This window comes from Monodon monoceros, unplaced genomic scaffold (genome assembly GCF_005190385.1).
Source record: "Monodon monoceros isolate NGI ecotype Baffin Bay Population unplaced genomic scaffold, NGI_Narwhal_1 Super_Scaffold_18, whole genome shotgun sequence".
Taxonomy (NCBI): domain Eukaryota; kingdom Metazoa; phylum Chordata; class Mammalia; order Artiodactyla; family Monodontidae; genus Monodon; species Monodon monoceros.
The window spans coordinates 74518011-74538202 of NW_021703774.1; the positions used below are offsets into that span (position 1 = coordinate 74518011).

Genomic DNA, 20192 nt, shown 5'->3' on the forward strand with positions numbered 1-20192 from the left:
TGTTTTTGTTGTCATTTTTTAATAGCTAATTCTTCTGGGGCCTCAGGGAAGTGGAAGGTAACTAGCTCTCTTATAGACTTGCTTAACTTTGATCCAGTGACATTTAGGATATACGTGTATGCACAGTTTTAACTTGGCATTGTCAACTACTGTTCTACTTTTGGGAGGAACTGATTTGCTGAAGTTGAGACTAGCTCACATTGCTGTCCACTAAAAATGTGTCTTTAAAAAGTGGGGGTGAAAAGGGGGTGGAGAAGATCAGATTGAAATTGCCATTTTAAAAATAAATAAATGTAGGACAAATAACAAGGGCAAGCAATATAAGTGATAAGACTTATTTGAAAGATTCCTAGGTCAATGCCCATAAGGACAGAGAAGAGTAAAAAGGCAGTGTCATAGATCTAATATTTAAGTATTAATGATGGTGGCACGATGTGACATATGTATTAATAAGTAATGGGAAAAAAGAAAAGAGACAAAACTCTTGTTACCTGAGGAAGTAGGACAGGTAAGTGTATGGGCAGTTGACAGCACCAAATCCAGAAAGAAGAGCCATGAGAGTCACCCCAATCACACCTACCCGGCTGATGAGTTGTTCTATGGACAAGATCCCTAAAAATATCAAAGCACATTAATGTCAGGTGATACAGGTAAAACGGCTTTCACCTGCACAGCAAAAGGAAACATCACTGAAAACAGCAACCATTACTTTTAGCTAACTTACATAAGCTAAATTTTAATTATTAATATGTAGATTTTTCTCTAATAAATATGTCTATTGATTTTCTTCTTATCTCAAATGCTTCCAGAATCATTCTATTCTTGGGTAATGGTAATAGTAAAATAATAATAATAACAACAGTTATAAGTAACACTTATTGTCTATTTATTCAAGGTAGTGTGAACTCTAACAAAGTAAGGTAGTACTTTTAGTAAAAGGTTTGGCAAAAAAATTAGGAAAGCAAATCTGCTGGAAAAGTATAAATAGCAGATACTACTTCTTACTATAGTTAACTTCAATCTATACATTTTCCCCTAATGTCATAAGCTCTTTACCTACCTTTGTCTTATTCATTTTTGCCATCAATACACACATAATGCATCTAATAAATGGGCTGAATTTATAGAATGAGTAATTCAAATGTAAGTATGTGAGTTTTTGATACTCAGTTGTATTCTAATTATCAATTGTTTCCTATTATTTGAGAAGGCTGAAAATCAACTTGGTAGTTAAAATAAATGCTATTGTTGATGTATTGGGGATACATGAGAGAAAGCAATGCTAAGAATAACTCAGGAAGTTTAGTGTCACAGAAAAAAACTAGTTTAAGTTTGTTTTCACTTCCTGTTTCTAGGATAGAATCACTTCAGCCAACCACTCCTAAGGCCTAATGCCAGAGCTGCCATTCAGGAATTCTACTAGCTTTGAAGCTGAACTTCCAATATTTGAGTCCTCTTGTGCCTGTATTTCCACTACACCATTTTAGAGGTCATTATGACTGCTGGTCTCTAATCTTTTGCCTCCTCCAACCTTCCATTTCCTTCTTTGCTGAGCTTGGACTCCAAGCTTGTTTGCTTTAACTTCTCTCTCCAGGACTTTCAGTCCTCTACTCTTCTCCTGGAGCACTGATCCTGCAAACTCCCAACTCTGGATCAGTCTAACACTCTGCCTTCCCTGTGCCCATGACTGAGCTGCCCCAAACTGCTAGAATGCATACTGACACTGATACCATTACAGGTGTATGGTCTCCAGTCTTAACAGAAATCACACACTACTAAGGAATCCTTTTCTCCCCCTTGGTCAGCCATTTCTCCCCCTACCCCTCAGCAGATACTAACTCATTTTTCCAATCTGTTCTTTTTAGCTAATGTGCTTATTATATAAGAAAGAAGTTATTAGACATAAACTACCTTCATTCTACTATAAATATTTGCATCTGTAATCATCCTTCCAACTTGCCCCCCTCAGAACAAGACGGTGTCCGAAGCTAAGACTTCTCTACCTGCGCTTTTGATCTAATTTCCCTTCCACCTCCTCCAAAATCTTGTTCCATTTCCTGTCCTCTTATCTCTCATATCTTCAATCTTTCCTCCTTTGCTGGTTCTTTCCTTTCAGTTTCAAGCCTCTTTCCTAAGAAAAAGTCTGTCCTTGGCCTTGAGTTTACATCCAGTTACCAATCCTCTCTATCTACCCCTTAATAGCCAAGCTTCTTTCACCTCCATTTATTCTTCAATTGGCTGCAATTCAGCTTTTAACCCATTCTTCTTCACCCAATGAAAAGTACTTTCATTAATAATTGTAATGACAATAGAATAGGTAACACTCACCAAGCACCTGTTATATAACAGGTACTGTTTTAAGTATTCTACTTACAATTAATTTAATCCTCATAACAACCCTATGAGGTGGATATTATTGAATATCACATTTTACAGATGAGGAAATGGAGGCACAGAGAGGTCAAGTAACTTAGTCAAGGCCACACAGCTAACAAGGGGCAGAGTCAGGATTAAAACCCAAACAGTCTAGCTCTAGAGCTTGGACTCTTAGCCATTATTATAATATGGTCACAAATTTTCTTCTGGTTGCAAAATTCAACAACATTTTCCAATCCTTGTTTTATTTAATCATTTATGACATTGAATCATTCCTATTTAAAATTATTTTCCTTTCTTGGCTTTCATACCACCATTTCCCTTGGTTTTCCCATTTCCTTTTCTACTTGCTTTTTCTTGGTCTTTTTTTTTTTGCTCTGCACGGGCCAGAATTCCTTCTTTCATTTCTGTCTATACATTTTCCTTGGATGATCTTGCCTGTTTCCCCAGTCTCACCTAATGGCATTTAGCTGACGTCTAACTTTTCAGATTCCTGAAATTATCTCCAAGAGGACAGATAAATCCATACCTTTTTCCTAAGTTCCTGACTTGTGTATCCAATTACCTACTGAATATCACTTAGATGCACACAGGCAACTCAAATTCAACATATCCCAAACTAAAATTATCTTCCTTCTTCTGTATTACTTATCTCAGCAAATGACATCACCAGCTATCTAGTCACCCAAATAAAAAATCTATACCACTAGTCTCCATTCTGTCTCTTACTCACTCTTGAATACACCAGTCTTTTTTTACCTCAGGGCTTTACATGATGTTTCCTGTGCCTTCCTGCTGGGTCTACCTTTGATCTTGTCCTTTAAATCTCAGCTTGAATACCACCTCCTCAGAAAGGTTGACGCTAAGGCCTTGCATTAAATTTGATATCCTTATCTGCATTATTCTCTACCATAGCAACCTGTTTGCTCCGTGATGATAATAATCACAATTGGCAACTATGTGTTTATATATTTACTATATATTTACTATGTGTATGTATATTTGATATTTATAACTCAAAATTGATTTTTTCAAATTAGAAAATTATAAACAACACTTTCCCTCTCCCCACCACATATACACTCACCATGTTTTGGGCTGAGAATGGGAAATGGATCTCCTAGTTTCCAGAAGAAATACATAAAGGTCAACCATAAGAGACAGGAAAAAAGCAGTCGCTGTTTATGCACTAAGAAAGAGGAGACAAGGTGAAATAGATATATGATAAAGAGCTTTCTCTACATAAGTTTATGGGATCATTCTAATTAATATTTGGTTGGCTTGCTCACTTGGCAAATGAATGATGGAACAATATAAGTTTTAGAAATTGTTTTCTAAACCTCTTACCATCATAAGAGAAATTTGGCTGAAATTAAGATGTGGGTTGAGTTAGGGGAGACATTTCTTTTTTTTTAAGAATGCAAGAATTCTTGGGTTTCCCTGGTGGTGCAGTGGTTAAGAATCTGCCTGCCAATGCAGGAGACACGGGCTTGAGCCCTGGTCCAGGAAGATCCCACATGCTGTGAAGCAACTAAGCCTGTGCGCCACAACTACTGAGCCTGTGCTCTAGAGCCCGTGAGCCACAACTACTGAGCCCTTGCGCTGTAGCTACTGAAGCCCGCGTGCCCTAGAGTCTGTGCTCTGCAACAAGGGAAGCCACTGCAATGAGAAGCCCCTGCACCACAGCAAAGAGTAGCCCTCTCTCCCCGCAACTAGAGAAAGCCTGCGTGCAGCAACGAAGACCCAATGCAGCCAAAAATAAATAGATAAATAAATTAAGAATGCAGGAAGTCTTTTAAAATGACAGTTAAAGGGGGGAAAAAGGTCATTTTCTGATAAAGTACTAATAACAATTCCCAGTACAAATCAGAAAGTACAAATAGTACCCTGCATTGGAAAAATGAAAGGAAAGATATTATAGTAGAAACAAATAAAGCTGTGGCAGGACAAATAACCTAATCATTCATTCAGCATTTATTTTGTACCAATCTTTTTTTTTTTTTTTGCGGTACGTGGGCCTCTCACTGTTGCGGCCTCTCCCATTGTGGAGCACAGGCTCCAGACGCGCAGGCTCAGCGGCCATGGCTCACGGGCCTAGCTGCTCCGCAGCATGTGGGATCTTCCCAGACCAGGGCATGAACCCGTGTGCCCTGCATCGGCAGGCGGACTCTCAACCACTGTGCCACGAGGGAAGCCCCTTGTACCAATCTTTTAAAGATGCTGTGTATGAGGTGCCCTCAAACAACAGTAGCTACTGAAAGTAATATAGAAATGAAACTCTCTACACCCTCAATCCCTAAGAATACTCATCTTATGTGCTGACATGAGGGTAAAATACTCACATAGTCGGATGTTGCTCACAATAAAATAGCCAATGTAAAAAGGCACCATGAAAACCAGGATCAACAGAATTACACACAGGTTCATTTTCCAGTGAAAATAACGGGAGCTGAAACAAATGTCAAAGAACATCACTAGGAGGGGAAGAGGGCAGCTACTTTCACTCTCTTTAGTCTTCCAAAGGATCTCTTGCTCTTTGAACTCAATACTGAATATATCCCATCTAATTAGTCAACTAGGTTGTTACTATCTGCTCATTTATAGAGATTAAAAAATACAAAGTTCTGAAAGGTATATATGACCATCTTAACCTCCTAAGAATTTTACTTATTAAATTGAGTATGTTAATGCTCTAGTCATATTCATAGACAATATATAATAACATTTATCAATATATATTATTGGTAGAATGACTTGTTTCACTTACCAGTGGGAGTCCTATTTCAATATGAGTTAAAAGAAAATAAATGTTAATATGTGTTATAAAGACACATAAATACTTCTTCTGTACTCTCAGTATAAACATCTGATTTGCATGACCACTTTTACTACTGCTTATAAAATATATTTTACTTATTGATTAAAATATTTTTAGGGCTTCTTTTTATAACAATTTATTGAGACATAATTCACATGTTTAAAGTGTACAATATAATGGTTTTTAGTATAGTCACATCATTGTGCAACCATCACTACAATCAATTTTAGAACATTTTTCTCACTCCATGATGAAACCCAGTACCCATTAGCAATCACTCCCCTTTCCTTTCAACCTCCCCAGCCCTAGGAAACCACCAATATACTCTCTGTCTCTATGGACTTACATATTCTGGACATCTCATGTATGTGGAATCATGTAATATGTGATCTTTTGTGACTGACTTCTTTAACTTAGCATAATGTTTTCAAGGTTCAACAATGTGTAGCATCTATCGATACTTCATTCCTTTTTATGGCTGAATAATATTCATACCGTTGTATGAATATACCACATCTTGTTTATCCATTCATTAGTTGGTGAACATTTGGGTTGTTCTACTTTTTAGCTATTATAAATAGCAATGCTATAAATATTCATATAGGAGTTTTTTGTGTAGACATATTTTAATTTCTCTTTAGGTATCTACCAGGGAGTGGAATTGCTGGGTTATATAATAACTCTATATTTAATTTTTTGAAGACTGCCATTATTTTGCAAAGTGGCTGTATCATTTACCTCTTAGCCATAGCAAATGAGGGTTCCAATTTCTCCACAGCCTTGTCAACACTTGTTATTGTCTTTTTGGTTATAGCCATCCTAGTGGGTGTCAAGTGGTATTACACTGTGGTTTTGATTTGCATTTCCCTGATGGCTAAAGATGTTGAGCATCTTTTCATGTGCTTATTGTCCATTTGCATACCTTATTTGGAGAAATGCCTATTCAGATCCTTTGTCCATTTTTTAATTGTGATATTTGTCTTTTTATTATTGAGTTATAAGAGTTCTTTATATATTCTAGATTGAAGTCCCATAGCAGATTCATGATTTACAAAAATTTTCTCCAATTTGTGGGATATCTGTTCACTTTCTCGATGGTGTCAAGTTTATTGATTTTAAACTTACTTAAAACTAGGCCTTGTTTCAAAAAAGGTTAAGTGGTTAAGTGGTTTATGAGTACATATAAAATACAGGATGATGAAATAAACTATAAGGAAATAAGGAAGGAAAAACAGTGGCAAAATATAGGTAGAATATCAGGGCAGGCCTGATGGTTATTATGAAAATGCTCACCATAAAGTTCTAGAAACTTGCTACAGGTGGGTCATAAATTTAGCTTTACGTTTTCTAATAGTCAATGTAAAATAGAAAAATTGATCAGTTAGATAAATCATAGTGCATGTAAGAAAAACAAATTACATAAAGTAAGCATAATTACTACTGATTTATTATTACTGAATTATTACCATGATCATATTGAAATTTCTCCAAAGATTTCATAAAGAAGAAAATATGAGGGCAATTAACAATGTTCTTCACAACATCCTTTCAAGAGAAACACTGATGAGTTTCAGCGGGCTATTTCTTCTGCTTACTCCTTAGTGTAGATGGCAGGAATCATAAAATAAAGAGCTATTCAGTAAAGGCTATCCTACAGAGAGCCAATACCATTTGGTTTAGATAAACTGACAGCTTTTGCTCATCTGGATTACCCACTTTTGAGCATATGGAGAAACAAACAATATGCACATCCTCCAGGCAATCATACTTAGTATTTCAGCTAAGTTTCTGAAAGATATTGGGAGGCAGTGGGTTTGAAATGACACGTGTAATCCATATTGCCAATTAAAAGCAAACCATATATTTTAACTGTCATTTGAGCTGAGGGTAAAATAACATTCTCTTGAGAAAATAACATTCTCTTGAGAAAATTAAGGATACCAGCAAGATTACATATTTGAATAGGAGGCTATACCACTTCTGTTTAGAGAGGAGCCAAAAGAATACTCTTGGTCAGGTCCAAGATTTTCCTTTGAAAAGTATTCTGAATAGTCAATGCACAGGTAATAATATATGATCACGGTCCATAATTCTGTTACATAGTAGGACCAAATGTTAGTATGAAAAAATAGGTATAACTGAAGACATGTCTCAGCCTACCCAATCCCCCAAAAAAGCACCTAAAGAAGAATGAGATTTTAGCAATGCTACTTCCATACTCTTTAAGATAAGCTATTTGAGGAATATAAATCCAAGTAACTGAGTGAGGTGTCTTACTATATGGGATTGTTAATTATAAATGAGTCAAAAGTTGGGGGACGTCAGCTACCAAAAACAATAATTTTGGTTTTAGACTATTTGAGTCATAGTCCTTTCTACACTACTTAGATCACTACTTATGGCCAGCCAGGCACCTGTTTTTATAAATGAAGTTTTACTGGAACACAGTCACACCCATTTGACTACATATTGCCTATGGCTGCTTTGGCTCTACAACAGCAGGGCTGAGTAGTTGCAATAGAAACGGTGTGGCCCACAAAGCCTAAAATATTTACTATCTGGCTCTTTACAGGAAGGTTGCTGACCTCTGCTTACATATCAGTAAAACTTCCAGGTTGTGAAAATAAATTTTATTTTCTAGTTTTATTGAGAAATAACTAACATAGACCACTGTATAAGCTTAAGGTGTCTAGAATGATGGTTTGACTTACACATGCTGCGAAATTATTACAAAAGGTTTAGTTAACATCATTCTCTCGTATAGATACAAAAAAAAAATCTCCTTGTGTTGAGAACTCTTAGGATTTACTCTCTTAAATTTCCTATATATCACACAGCAGTGTTCTACAACTTATTTACCTTATAACTGGAAATTTGTACCTTTTGACCACCTTCCTCCAATTCCCCCTCCTCAAACACCCCGCCTCTCGCAACTACCAATCTGATCTCTTTTTCTATGAGTTTGGTGTTCTTATTTTTGTTTTTAGGTTCCACATATAAGTGAAATCATACAGTATTTGTCTTTCTGTCTGACTTATTTCACTTAGCATAATGCCTTCAAGGTCCATCCGTGTTATCACAAATGGTAGGATTTTTTCATTTTTTATGATTGAATAATATTCCATTGTATATACATTCCACACTTTATCCATTCATCCTTTGATGGACACTTAGGTTTTTTCCATATCTTGGCTATTGTAAATAATGTTGTTATGAACATGGGGTGCAGATACTCTTTCGAGTCAGTGTTTTAATTTCCTTTGGATATATTTCCAGAAGTGGAATTGCTGGATCATATGGTAGCTCTATTTTCAGTTTTTTGAGGAGCCTCCACACTGTTTTCCATGGTGGCTATATCAATTTACAATCCCATCAGCAGTGCACAAGGGTTCCCTTTTCTCCACATCCACACCACTATTTGTTATCTTTTGTCTTTTTTAATTTTTTGAAAAATTTATTTATTTATTTATTTTGGCTGTGTTGGGTCTTTGCTGCTGCATGTGGGCTTTCTCTAGTTGTGGTGAGAGGGGGCTACTCTTCATTGCAGTGCGTGGACTTCTCATTGCAGTGGCTTCTCTTGTTGCGGAGCATGGGCTCTAGGCACACAGGCTTCAGTAGTTGTGGCGTGCAGGCTCAGTAGTTGTGGCTCACAGGCTCTAGAGCGCAGGCTCAGTAGTTGTGGCACACTGGCTTAGTTGCTCCATGGCATGTGGGATCTTCCTAGACCAGGGCTCAAACCCGTGTCCCCTGCATTGGCAGGCGGATTCTTAACCACTGTACCACCAGGGAAGCCCTCTTTTGTCTTTTTGATGTAGCCACTCTAACGGATCTGAGGTGTGGTTTTACTGTTTTCATTGTGGTTTTAATTTGCATCTCCCTAATGACTGGTAATGTTGAACATTTTCTCATGTACCTGTTGGCCTGTAAATCTTCTTTGGAAAAATGTCTATTCAGGTCCTTTGCCCATTTTTAAATTGGATTATTTGGTTTTCTTGCTATTTAGTTATATGAGTCCTTTATATGCTTTGGATATTAACCCCATATCAGACACATTTTTTCAGATATGGGATCCCAGTAAATCTTGCACCATAAAGAAAGTAACATAGGTCTCTTTAAGAGGATAGCTAATTAGTACTCTTACTCACCTGCTATTCAATACTCCTAAGATTTCAAAGATGATGAGCTCAAACATGGTGCAAGAAAATGCAAAAGTCACAGAGAAGATCACCTGTACCACATACTGACGCACCTGTTAAAAGTCAAATAGAGACTAAAAGTCACTTCTTTATGTGAAATATTGAGTTGATAACCTTCTGGTTACAAGTCAGAAAACTTATATTAAGGAAATTCTCAAGTTATTAGAAACAGGGCCATGACAGTAACTAGTCTGGAGCCAAAGAAATAGATGAAAGTAGGTGGTACTTCTAATTCATGGGTCACTATTATCATCCTCCTCCTGTGGATGAAAAATTTAAAGCACAAGAAGATGAAGTGACAGGGTCAGAAGCAGCATTTAGAATTCCTCATGCACACTGACAAAAAAAATTACAGATTTATATATACAGGTTAGTGCTAAAAGGGTTACTGCAACATTCTGCAGACCTTGGACCAGTTTTAGAACCTTCCCTAGGAGGCCTTAAAGTATTGAGCAGAACAGAATCTCTGGAATTCTGGGCTATTTCAGACAATAACTCAAACTCCCTGGGGAAGTTTAATGGAGAACATACTAGAAATGACCCCAGATAGTCCATGACCATTGAGCTTATTACTAAATGAGGAAGATTAATTAGGAAATGTCCAGTGTAGGCTGTTGTCTTTCTGAATTCAAGGCTTAAGATACGAATCCAACCAACCTTAGAATTTGGTATTAACTTAGGATGTACAATTGGTAATTAACACTGAAGGCCAGACACCAAATGAATGAGCATATTTATGAGACATTATAAGTTAAATTCTCTCCCAAAGAAGAACTATCTGCTACTGGTATATATACTGATATGACTAAGGCGTGGTATTTCTTGATCCTGGCTCCTGGGCTATACACAATTTGCCTCAAAAAAAATAATCAACTAAGCTTGATTATATTCTCCAATTTAAGAATTATATAGTGGCAAAAACTTCCCATCTTGGGAGTAAACGTGATTTTTCTTTTTTTTTCTTGACCATCACAGGTCATGGAAGTTCAAGCATAACTCATTTTGTTTTTAATTGAAGTATAGCTGATTTACAATGTTTCATGTGTACAGCTGATTCAGATATATATATATATACACGTTTTCAGACTCCTTTCCATTATAGGTTATTACAAGATACTGACTACAGTTCCCTGTGCTCTACAGTAGGTCCTTGTTGTTTATCTACTTTATATATAGTAGTGTGTATATCTGTTAAAACCAAACTCCCAGTTTACCCCCCCCAACCCCCCACTTTCCCCTTTGGTAACCGTGAGTTTGTTTTCTACGTCTGTGAGTCTACTTCTGTTTTGTAAATAAGTTCACTTGTATCATTTTCTTTAGATTTCACATATAAGTGATATCATATGATATTTGTCTTTCTCGAACATGATTTTTCTTTAATGGAGGTATTTTTCTTGTCTCATTTAAAACAATCTAAATTCATATAATATTAGCATAATCAAAATGATCTCTTCTCACCTCATAGTCCTTAAACAGTTGTCGCATGAAAAAAAGCCACCCAAATCCAAAGAAAAATATCTGGGGGAGAAAGAAGATAGAAGGTCAATATACATAATCTTTTGATAAATGTCTTCTACAGACTATTTTACGATAAAAGGTCGCCTAACTAAATAGCTTATTTCAGAGATTAAAGACGACATCCACCCATATAAGATCTACTTATTAAAGTCCTCAACACTGGGACTAGATGTTGAAAGGCTCTTCAATTTTTGAAATTATCCTTGTTTAAGTTAGACAAAAAATTAAAGTATATATTTTTCCTGTAATCTTATGATAATCATTTTATGAGCCAGAGAAATTAGCAAACAAAAAAGGAGTCACTGAAACTTGCTTCTTACAGATGATTCTTGCTCACAAGTATTTAGAAAAACAAAACAACTTCAAGGAAAAGGAGTTATTTTTAAGATTTTTTTTAAAAAAGGAAAGTAGTGGGGCTTCCCTGGTGGCACAGTGGTTGAGAGTCCACCTGCCGATGCAGGGGACGCGGGTTTGTGCCCCCGTCCGGGAAGATCCCACATGCCGCGGAGCGGCTAGGCCCGTGAGCCATGGCCGCTGAGCCTGCGCGTCCGGAGCCTGTGCTCCGCAAACAACAGTGAGAGGCCCACGTACCGCAAAAAAATAAAAAGGAAAGTAGTAGACAGAGTGATATTTTCTATATGTTTTCCTTCATGGACCTTTCTCTGATTCTCCACCATCTTGCCTAATCCACTAAAGTGGTTTCCATCTCAGTATAAAGCCAAAAGATCGCAGGATCTCACGTTGTCAGTTTTGGTTCAAGCTGGCATCAGAGACAGTAGCCACATGACAGCTCTGTTCAGCTTTCTAAAGCTCATTTGTTTTCCACTGGTAAATAGAACTTTCTCTACATACACACACTCTGACACAACTCCTCTTTTCTTCTTATATTGGCTAGGAACTTTATTGAAGAATAACATTTTTTTTAAATTATAGTTGCTTTACAATGGTGTGTTAGTTTCTGGTGTACAGCAAAATGGTTCAGTTACACATATATATACATATTCTTTTTCATATTCTTTTCCATTATGGCTTATTACAGAATATTGAATATGGTTCCTTGTGCTATCCAGTAGGACCTTGTTGTTTATTTTATATATATAGTAGTTTGTATCTGTTAATCTCAAACTCCTAATTTATCCCTCCCCCACCCCTTTTCCCCTTTGGTAACCATAAGTTTGTTTTCTATGTCTGTGAGTCTGTTTCTGTTTCATAAAAAAGTTCATTTGCATCATATTTTAGATTCCACATATAAGTGATATCATATGGTATTTGTCTTTCTCTTTCTGACTTACTTCACTTAGTATGATAATCTCTAGGCCCATCCACTTTGCTGCAAATGGCATTATTTCAGAAAAAAAAATCTTTTATGCCTTCCCACTGAGTTTAGGAGCAAGTGTGAACTTTTGAGCATGGTTTAGCAGACTCCTCCTCCTCTTGTTGTGTCCCTCTTACCCACCAAATTCATATTTTCAGCCACATGGAACTGCTTTTGCTTCTTTAGATACAACATTCTTTCATACCAAGACCTTGGCAGATGTTATCCTCTGATGGAACTTCTCTCCAGTCCCCTCCCTACTTATCCTACAGATCGCAACTTAATTATTACTACCTCTTGAAGGCCTTCTCTGGTCTCCCAAATACAGGTAACTTGCTCTTTTTATATAATCCTATTCTACCCTGTATTTCCCTTACCAAAGCACTCACCACACAGTTTTTTAATGTCTAATTTAAATACACGCTTTTTTTTTTTTTTTGCGGTACGCGGGCCTCTCACTGCTGCGGCCTCTCCCGCTGCGGAGCACAGGCTCCGGACGCGCAGGCTCAGCGGTCATGGCTCATGGGCCCAGCCGCTCTGTGACATGCGGGATCCTCCTGGACCGGGGGCACGAACCCGTGTCCCCTGCATCGGCAGGCGGACTCCCAACCACTGCGCCACCAGGGAAGTCCAAATACATGCTTTTTAAAAAGGCATTAGACTGTAAGTTCTGTGAGGATAAGGATCATGTTTGTCTTGTTAATCTTTGTATCTTCAGCACACAGCACAATGCCTGGCACATAGCAGGCTCTCCATAAATGTTTGCTGAATGGATAAATGGTCCACAGTGAAAGATGTTTTGTTCTTCAGGAACATTCAATCTCAATTTTTTGGTAATAACTTCTATGTGCTGTGCTAGGTGCTGGGGACAAAAAGATGAGTAAGATAGTTACTACCCTCAAGGAGGTATAGTATAGTGGCAAAGACACTAAATAATCATAATGTGAGACATGCACATGATATTGTAAAAGAATATGAAAGAGGGAAACTAAACCAATCTGGCAGGGGGTTAGGACACATTTTTCTGGGGATGATAATACCTTAGAATGAAGGAGGATTTAATTTAGGGTTAAAACCTGATATCATGTGCAAATTTGGGGGTTATATGCATTTCTCTAGAGAGAGGTTCCAAGGTATTCACCACACACTCAAAGGTTTCCACCATCCCTAAAATATTAAACAAACAAACACTCTTAAAAGATGAAAAAGAATTAGGCAGGTAAAAGACAGGTAGTGGGGGTAGAAGGACAGGGCTTTCTTTTCAGACAGCAAAGAGCATGAGTAAAGGCACAAAGGTAAGAAATATTGGGTTGGCCCAGAAGTTCGTTCGGGTTTTTCCATAAGATGTTATGTTACAGAAAGACCTGAACGAACTTTTGGGCCAACCCGATAGTATGGTATATACTGGTAACTACACACGGTTTGGTGCTGCTGGAAGATAAAATTCAAAGAAAGAAGTGGTTAAAAATAAGGCTAAGAGAGAAGGAACAGAGAACTAATGACTGAAAGCCCTGGAGGCCACTGTAAAGAGCTTGGATCATAGTCTGTAGGTGATGAGGAGTTATTTAAATACAGAAAAGACATGGCTGGGTTTATTTTGTATAGAGCATTATGGTAGCTATTTGAGGGAAACAACACTGTAGAAAAAGAAACATGATAGGAGGTTGTTGCAGCAGTCCCGATGAAAGATGATAAAGGCCTGAATTAAGACATCGGTGGTTAGAGAGGAGGCAACAGATCTGAGTACTTAGAAGGTAAAATCAGCAGGGAGGAATCAAAAGTGACTAGTTAGGGATACAGGATGAAGAGTGAGGCCACCCACTTTACATAAAGACTACTGCAAGAAAACAAAGGTTTGGGAATGAGGGTGGGAGATAGGACTATGATGGATTCACTTTTAGATGTGCTAAGTGCTTGAGGGCAATCCAAATTGACATAAAATACAGATTAGGAAGGTAGGGCTGAGATGCACCTAAGAGCTGAAACCACCAAAGAATATGAGATCACCCAGGAATAGTATGTAGAGTGAAGAAGGCAATATGCCAGGAAGAAAACAGTAGAGGGAAGGAATGGGAAGAAGAGACCAGGAAGGAGACAGAGGAGGAATGGTCAGAGAAATAATAGGCACCAGGACACCGTGGTATCCTGAAACCAAGGAAATAGAGTTTAAAGGAGTGTTAAATGAAGCAGAGACGGGCAATAGAACCAGCACTGAAAATGCTCAAAGGACTTGGTAACTTGTAGGTCAACGCTGACCTTTGGAAAACAGTTTGAGTAGTGAGGTGGAGGCAGCAACCAGACTCTAGTGGGCTGGGGATGCCTGCGGCGGGGAGGGGGGGCGGGGGTGGGTAAGGCAGTAGAGACAATAAACACAAATCACCCAAGGGACAGCCAAGAATGAGACAGAGAGAAAACAGAGAGTAGCCTAAAGAAGCATGTGGGGTAAAGAGAAACATTTACAGGCCAAGGGGAAGAAAGCAGTAAAGAGATAAACAAATATGAGAAGGAACTGATAGAACACTGGAGGTGAGTTGATGATGTTATTAATTTATTATTATTAGCAACAGCTACCTTTTACTGACCATGTGGTATATTCCAGGAACTCTAAGTGCTTAGCCTTGCAATCTCATTAATCATGAAAACCAGATAAGGTAGTTTGATTGTCTTCATTACAGAGAAAGCTGAGGCTTAACAGAAGTTAACCCATTTATAGTAAGTTTCGGAATCAGGATTCAAGCTGAAGTCGGGGTGGCCGACTCCAAAACTTGTGCTTTTAACCACTTCCCAATAAGCTCCTCCATGATCAAAGGCACAGGTGGAAAACATCGCCTTAAACAGGAGTAAGGGGCACCTTATTTTCTCACATGGGAGGAAAGGAATTGGGAATGGTTGCGGATATAAATAACTGCTTAGATTAAGATATAGGAAATAGAAGGAGCTCATACCTCTTGGCCTCAGTTTTGTTGATAAAGTAGGAGGCAAGGTGGTCTGCTAAGAGTAGGAGAGGTGAAAATGGAAAAGGGAGCTTTGAAAAGAGTGATAAAGACTCAGAGAAATTATGAGGGGAAGGAAACAAGCAGCCGATTAAAGTCAAGAAAAAAAATGATTCAGTGAGCTAAGGGTGTCCGTAAACTTATGGCATTGGCAATCTGCACAGTTGTATGATTTTCTACAGAAGGCTTTAGGCCCCTGAGTTAGTAGTAGACAAACTATAGCAGTGATCCGAGCGTGGACTTTTATACGTAGGTAAAGAAACAAGAGGGTATGAGAAAGTAGCTTGGATCCATGAATCCAGACCGAGTAGAAAAGAAAGAGGGTGAATAGATTAGGAGAAAATACCCCTAGACTACCTGGGAGATCCTTTGGCTATTATAAATCATTACCAGGGGCTTCCCTGGTGGCGCAGTGGTTGAGAATCTGCCTGCTAATGCAGGGGACACGGGTTCGAGCCCTGGTGTGGGAGGATCTCACATGCCGCGGAGCAACTAGGCCCGTGAGCCACAACTACTGAGCCTGCGCATCTGGAGCCTGTGCTCCGCAACAAGAGAGGCCGCGATAGTGAGAGGCCCACGTACCGCGATGAAGAGTAGCCCCCGCTTGCCACGACTAGAGAAAGCCCTCGCACGGAAACGAAGACCCAACACAGCAAAAATAAATAAATTTAATAAACTCCTACCCCCAACATCTTAAAAAAAGAAAAGCATTACCAGTGGAGACATTTAAATTTATAGTTTAGAGGCCATATTTAAATGAAGTCATGACTACAGATGGAGAAGTTAGAAATTTAGGGAGTAGTGTATATGGTGGAGATGGATGAAAAAAGAATAAAATATTTCACTAAGAGCACTCTGAAATGGGATTTAGACAAGGAAAAGAAAACAAGTGAAATTGGTAAGTCTATATGAGGGGGTGGGAAACGGAAGAAAAAGAGAAAGAGATACATACCTTTATATTTCATTGTGGGCTCCTTTCACATTGAAGAAACACTTAAAAAGAGTTTTACACAACTAATATAAAAAAATACCAGGAGAATTCAAGAAGTCCAAGATTAATATGAATTCTGGCAAGATTACAGAGGATCTAAAAAGCATACAAAAGGTAAAAGCGATTTCAAACATTTTTGCAAATAAAATAGAAAGTGCACAGCTCTTATTCAAAAAGAATATTTTTGAAATTGTGCAGTCTTGACCTTGGGACTTAAGAGTGTACTTTGGAACTGATAAGTCTTACGACTGTAGAGAAGGCTGAAAACAGAGGTTAGATAACAGTTGCTTTTACAAAAAATAACTCCTACATTGAAAATTAGCTACAGATTTGAAAAAAATAGATGGCCATTGGCAGGACAGTTATTAAAGAACTGACAATAAAAGATCCCTTTCTTGGATCATTTATTTACACTTTTATTTATTTAACAAATATTTATTAGTGTCTAATACGTGCCAGGCCCTAGGGGTAGAATGGCAAACAAGAGAGCATGGACACTGCCTTAAGGAATTTATAATCTATGGAGGAGATAGACAAGTAATTATGAAACAATGTGATAGTGCTGTTATAAGTGAAGCGGGCAAAGGGTACTAGGAAAACATGTATAGGGACATCTAGTCCAGTCTGGAAGAGGTTTTTTGGATATCCATGTTGAGATCTGAAGGCTGAATAGGAGTTAGCCAGGAGAAAGAAGTGGAGGGATATGGGGAAAAGGTCCAGAAAGAGAACAGACTGGTGGAAACCTGGAGGCATGGTAGCATGGCCAGGTTAAGGAACGAAAAGAAGTTTAGTAAGGCTAGTGTGTTATAAATTGAAGTGAGAAATGGTGAGGGCCAAGGCTGAAGTGAAGAGGTAAGAGCTGGGTCTCATCATAAGAGACCCCATAAGCCACATTAAGGATGTGAACTTTATCCTGTGACAATCTCTACACCAGGATGTTGCCTGAGGCAGACCAGCTTCAATATGTGACCTCTGATTTCAGATTTCGTTTCAAATAAATCTTTCAGTTCATACAAAACAGGAAAAATGAGGGGAAGGTGTTTCTAAGGTACTCACACCTCTCCAGAAAGGTGCTTTTTATTAAATATTTACTAGGACTACTATGTGCCAGAAACTGATCTAGATGCTGGGGAATACAGCAGAAACAAGACAGAGAGTATCCTGGACCTCATGGAGTTTGCATCTAACGAACACAAACAAACAAGTGATAGATATGAAGAAGAAACTAAAACTGGGACATGAGACAGAAGGTGGCTGGAATGGAGGCTACCTTGACTGGGGGTAGGGCATCAGGTAAAGCCTCCCTGAAGTGACATTTTTACTGATACCTAAATGATGATGAAGTAGCCACATAAATATATGAACAGAGAACAATTCCACACAAAGGATTCTTTGGGTCTTAGTTCCTCACTTGTAAAGAGCAGGCTTGAGAATTAAATTTAATATTGCATGTGAATGCATGTGTGAAAGTTAAAGTATTATATGGCATACAAGATCAGAAAGCCACTTTCTTGGTTCAACTTGTCAATCAATTATATCCACGTTAAAAATGGTTATAACCATCTTAGTGTTATAATGTAATGCCAATTTCCTCACTGACAGTCTTATTTTTATTCTGAGTGAAAAAAATGCTACTTAAATATTGTCATTTTTCTTGAGTTGGTACTAGGGCTAAAAATAACCCTGAGTTGTCATAAAGGGCAACAGGAAGCCTTGGAAAAGTTAGAAAAGCAAGAGAGTTACATGTCCAGATTTTTGTACATTGATGCATTTGAAAATTATGCAGCCAATAAAAACTATAGTTATGAAAACTTACAAAGAATGGTAATTTTAAAAACAAAAAATTGTATCAGGATGTTCCTTGTTTCATGCTCTCTAAAATGTTTTAATAAAACATTTTAATAAAATATTAATAAAACAATGTTTTAATAAAAGGTTTTCAAGAAACAAGGATAATGCTCCACTCTGAAGACAGAAGCATTAGGATAAAGCAATACAAAAACAGAAAAAAAAAAAACCCCTAAGATTTAGTTTACTTTAAACCCCCAGAAGGAACAGTTTCTGTCATGTGCCACTTGAAAAAAAAGAACAATTAAGAAAGAATACTTTAAATTACTGGAAAAATGGGGGTGGGGTGGAGGGAAGATCAGTAATTAGGTAGTCTGAGCTTCTACAAATTTTATCAGTTGGCCAACAAATATTTATTGAGTGCTCACACTTGGAGGGAGGATAGAGCTATGAAGAATGTATCTCAAAAAATAAATTCATAAACAAATACATAAATATCAGTGCTATGATAAATGCTGTGAAGAAAATAAAACAGAGTAACTCAATGAACTGACACGGTAAAAGCAAAAGGCTCACTAGATGAAGTTTCTATAGAGCAGGGACAAGTCTGTCTTATTTTAGGTTTGTATCCTCAGAACTTTATATAATGCTCGATAAAAGTTTGCTGACTGTACGAATGAATGAAGGTGGCCAATCGGGAAGGAAAGAGGGTTAGGAAAAGATCCGAAAGCGTGGGCAGCAAATAGAGGATGAAGGATGGAGGTGTTACTGTACAAACGAAACCTGATACTTATTAGATCTCTGAAGTGACGGCGGCAAATTTCTCCGCATCCGGATTCAGGATTTGACAGCTAAACCAGCAAAGCCCTCACGTGTCCCCAGGAGCCAGCAGGGATTGGCGAGTCGCTCCCTCCGCGCCCGGAACCACACTCTTCCCTAATCCATGAATCAGCGGCGCAGTCCAGAGCTTCGGGGCGCTTTGGGGGCAGCTCCCTTCTCATGGCATCCGCTCTGAGAGCTAAGGCCACCTGACCTCTCTCAAAAGTGAACGGAAAACCTGGGGGTGGGGTGGGAGGCGCGGACCGCCGCAGGACGCCTCCTGACAGCTGGGGGACAGGGAACCAGATGCAGCAAATCCCACACTCTCCCCGAGCTCTGGTCATGGGTGAGGCGGGCACTGGCCGCGGGCGAGAAGACCGAGACCCCGGGCCAGCCCGCATCGCTGAGGCCCGGAGGAGACGACTCGGGAAAGGGAGGCTGAGGAGTCCTGGGGCAGAACGCGGTGGCTCACCTGGGAGGTAATCATGATGCTGGAGTCGATCAGGAAACTCATGGCGAAGTATAAGGAGGGCTCGTGCCTCCACTTCCCACTCCCCAAGGCCACAGCACGCTCTGACCACGGGCCCCCTCACACTGGCAGCTGTCGCCCGCGGGCCACTGCCAGGACCTCCGCTCGCCAGCCCGACGCCATCAAGCTGCGCCCCAGCCAGCCAATCAGCAGCTACGTCCAGCGTTTCCCGCCTCGGGCTAGGAGTGGGCGGGTGCTGAGGAGCTGAGGGTCAGGGGAGGGGCCAGGGAGGGGCCGCTCTGGGGGGCGGGCCTTAATTAGAGGTGGCCTGGCTAAAAGGGGCGGGATACAACAATGTGGTCTGAAAATTCAAAAGCAGATGTATTGCAAGGTAGCGTTTCCATTTCTGAGGCTAAAGGAGGTGGGGCCTGAGCTAACATTTTAAGTGGTAATTTTATTTTATAATGGTCATAGCTAATAAGATGAAGTTAATAATAATGATTATTATTATATTGAGTTAGACCATTTAAAAAAAATGAGTTAGACCATAAATCAGGCATCGTGTTCTAGATGTTACAACTTATACTTGGCTCCACAAACAACTGCATAAAGAGGGAAGAGTGGAAAGGCAGGTTTTAGCAAATATAGCTAACCCAGTAAATTTCTGATGTGATAACAATAAAAGCACACCATCTTTAACAAGGGAGTGATCCATCTCATTGTACTTGATGCCCATCAGACCACACCTGGAGTATTGCATTCTTTTACCACGCGGAGGCAAGTAGATGTATTGGAGAATGCTCAGAGGTGAGTCACCAGATGAGGACAGATGAAAGGAATCGAAGAAAGAAGACTCAGGAACATTGACAGCTGTCTTCATTTGAAAGAATGGATAGACTTGATATGGCC

The 20192-nt window shown here is 39.0% G+C and overlaps 1 protein-coding gene across 2 annotated transcripts in view; it reads right to left on the bottom strand.

Annotated features, from left to right (window-relative positions):
* The window catches only part of GPR89A (G protein-coupled receptor 89A), a 42853-nt gene extending 23362 nt beyond the window's left edge, over positions 1 to 19491 (bottom strand). The window contains exons 1-6 of one of the 2 annotated variants that reach the window (XM_029228416.1): positions 19287 to 19446; positions 10849 to 10908; positions 9340 to 9443; positions 4719 to 4825; positions 3464 to 3565; positions 492 to 612 (exon numbers count right to left, since the gene is read on the bottom strand). In XM_029228416.1, coding sequence (XP_029084249.1) covers positions 492 to 612; positions 3464 to 3565; positions 4719 to 4825; positions 9340 to 9443; positions 10849 to 10908; positions 19287 to 19328 — 536 coding nt within the window. In that variant the 5' untranslated portion in view covers positions 19329 to 19446. Of the gene's footprint in view, positions 1 to 491; positions 613 to 3463; positions 3566 to 4718; positions 4826 to 9339; positions 9444 to 10848; positions 10909 to 19286 lie in introns of both variants that reach the window. The other variant, XM_029228415.1, reaches the window with a different exon arrangement.
* Between the last annotated feature and the right edge of the window lie 701 nt (positions 19492 to 20192).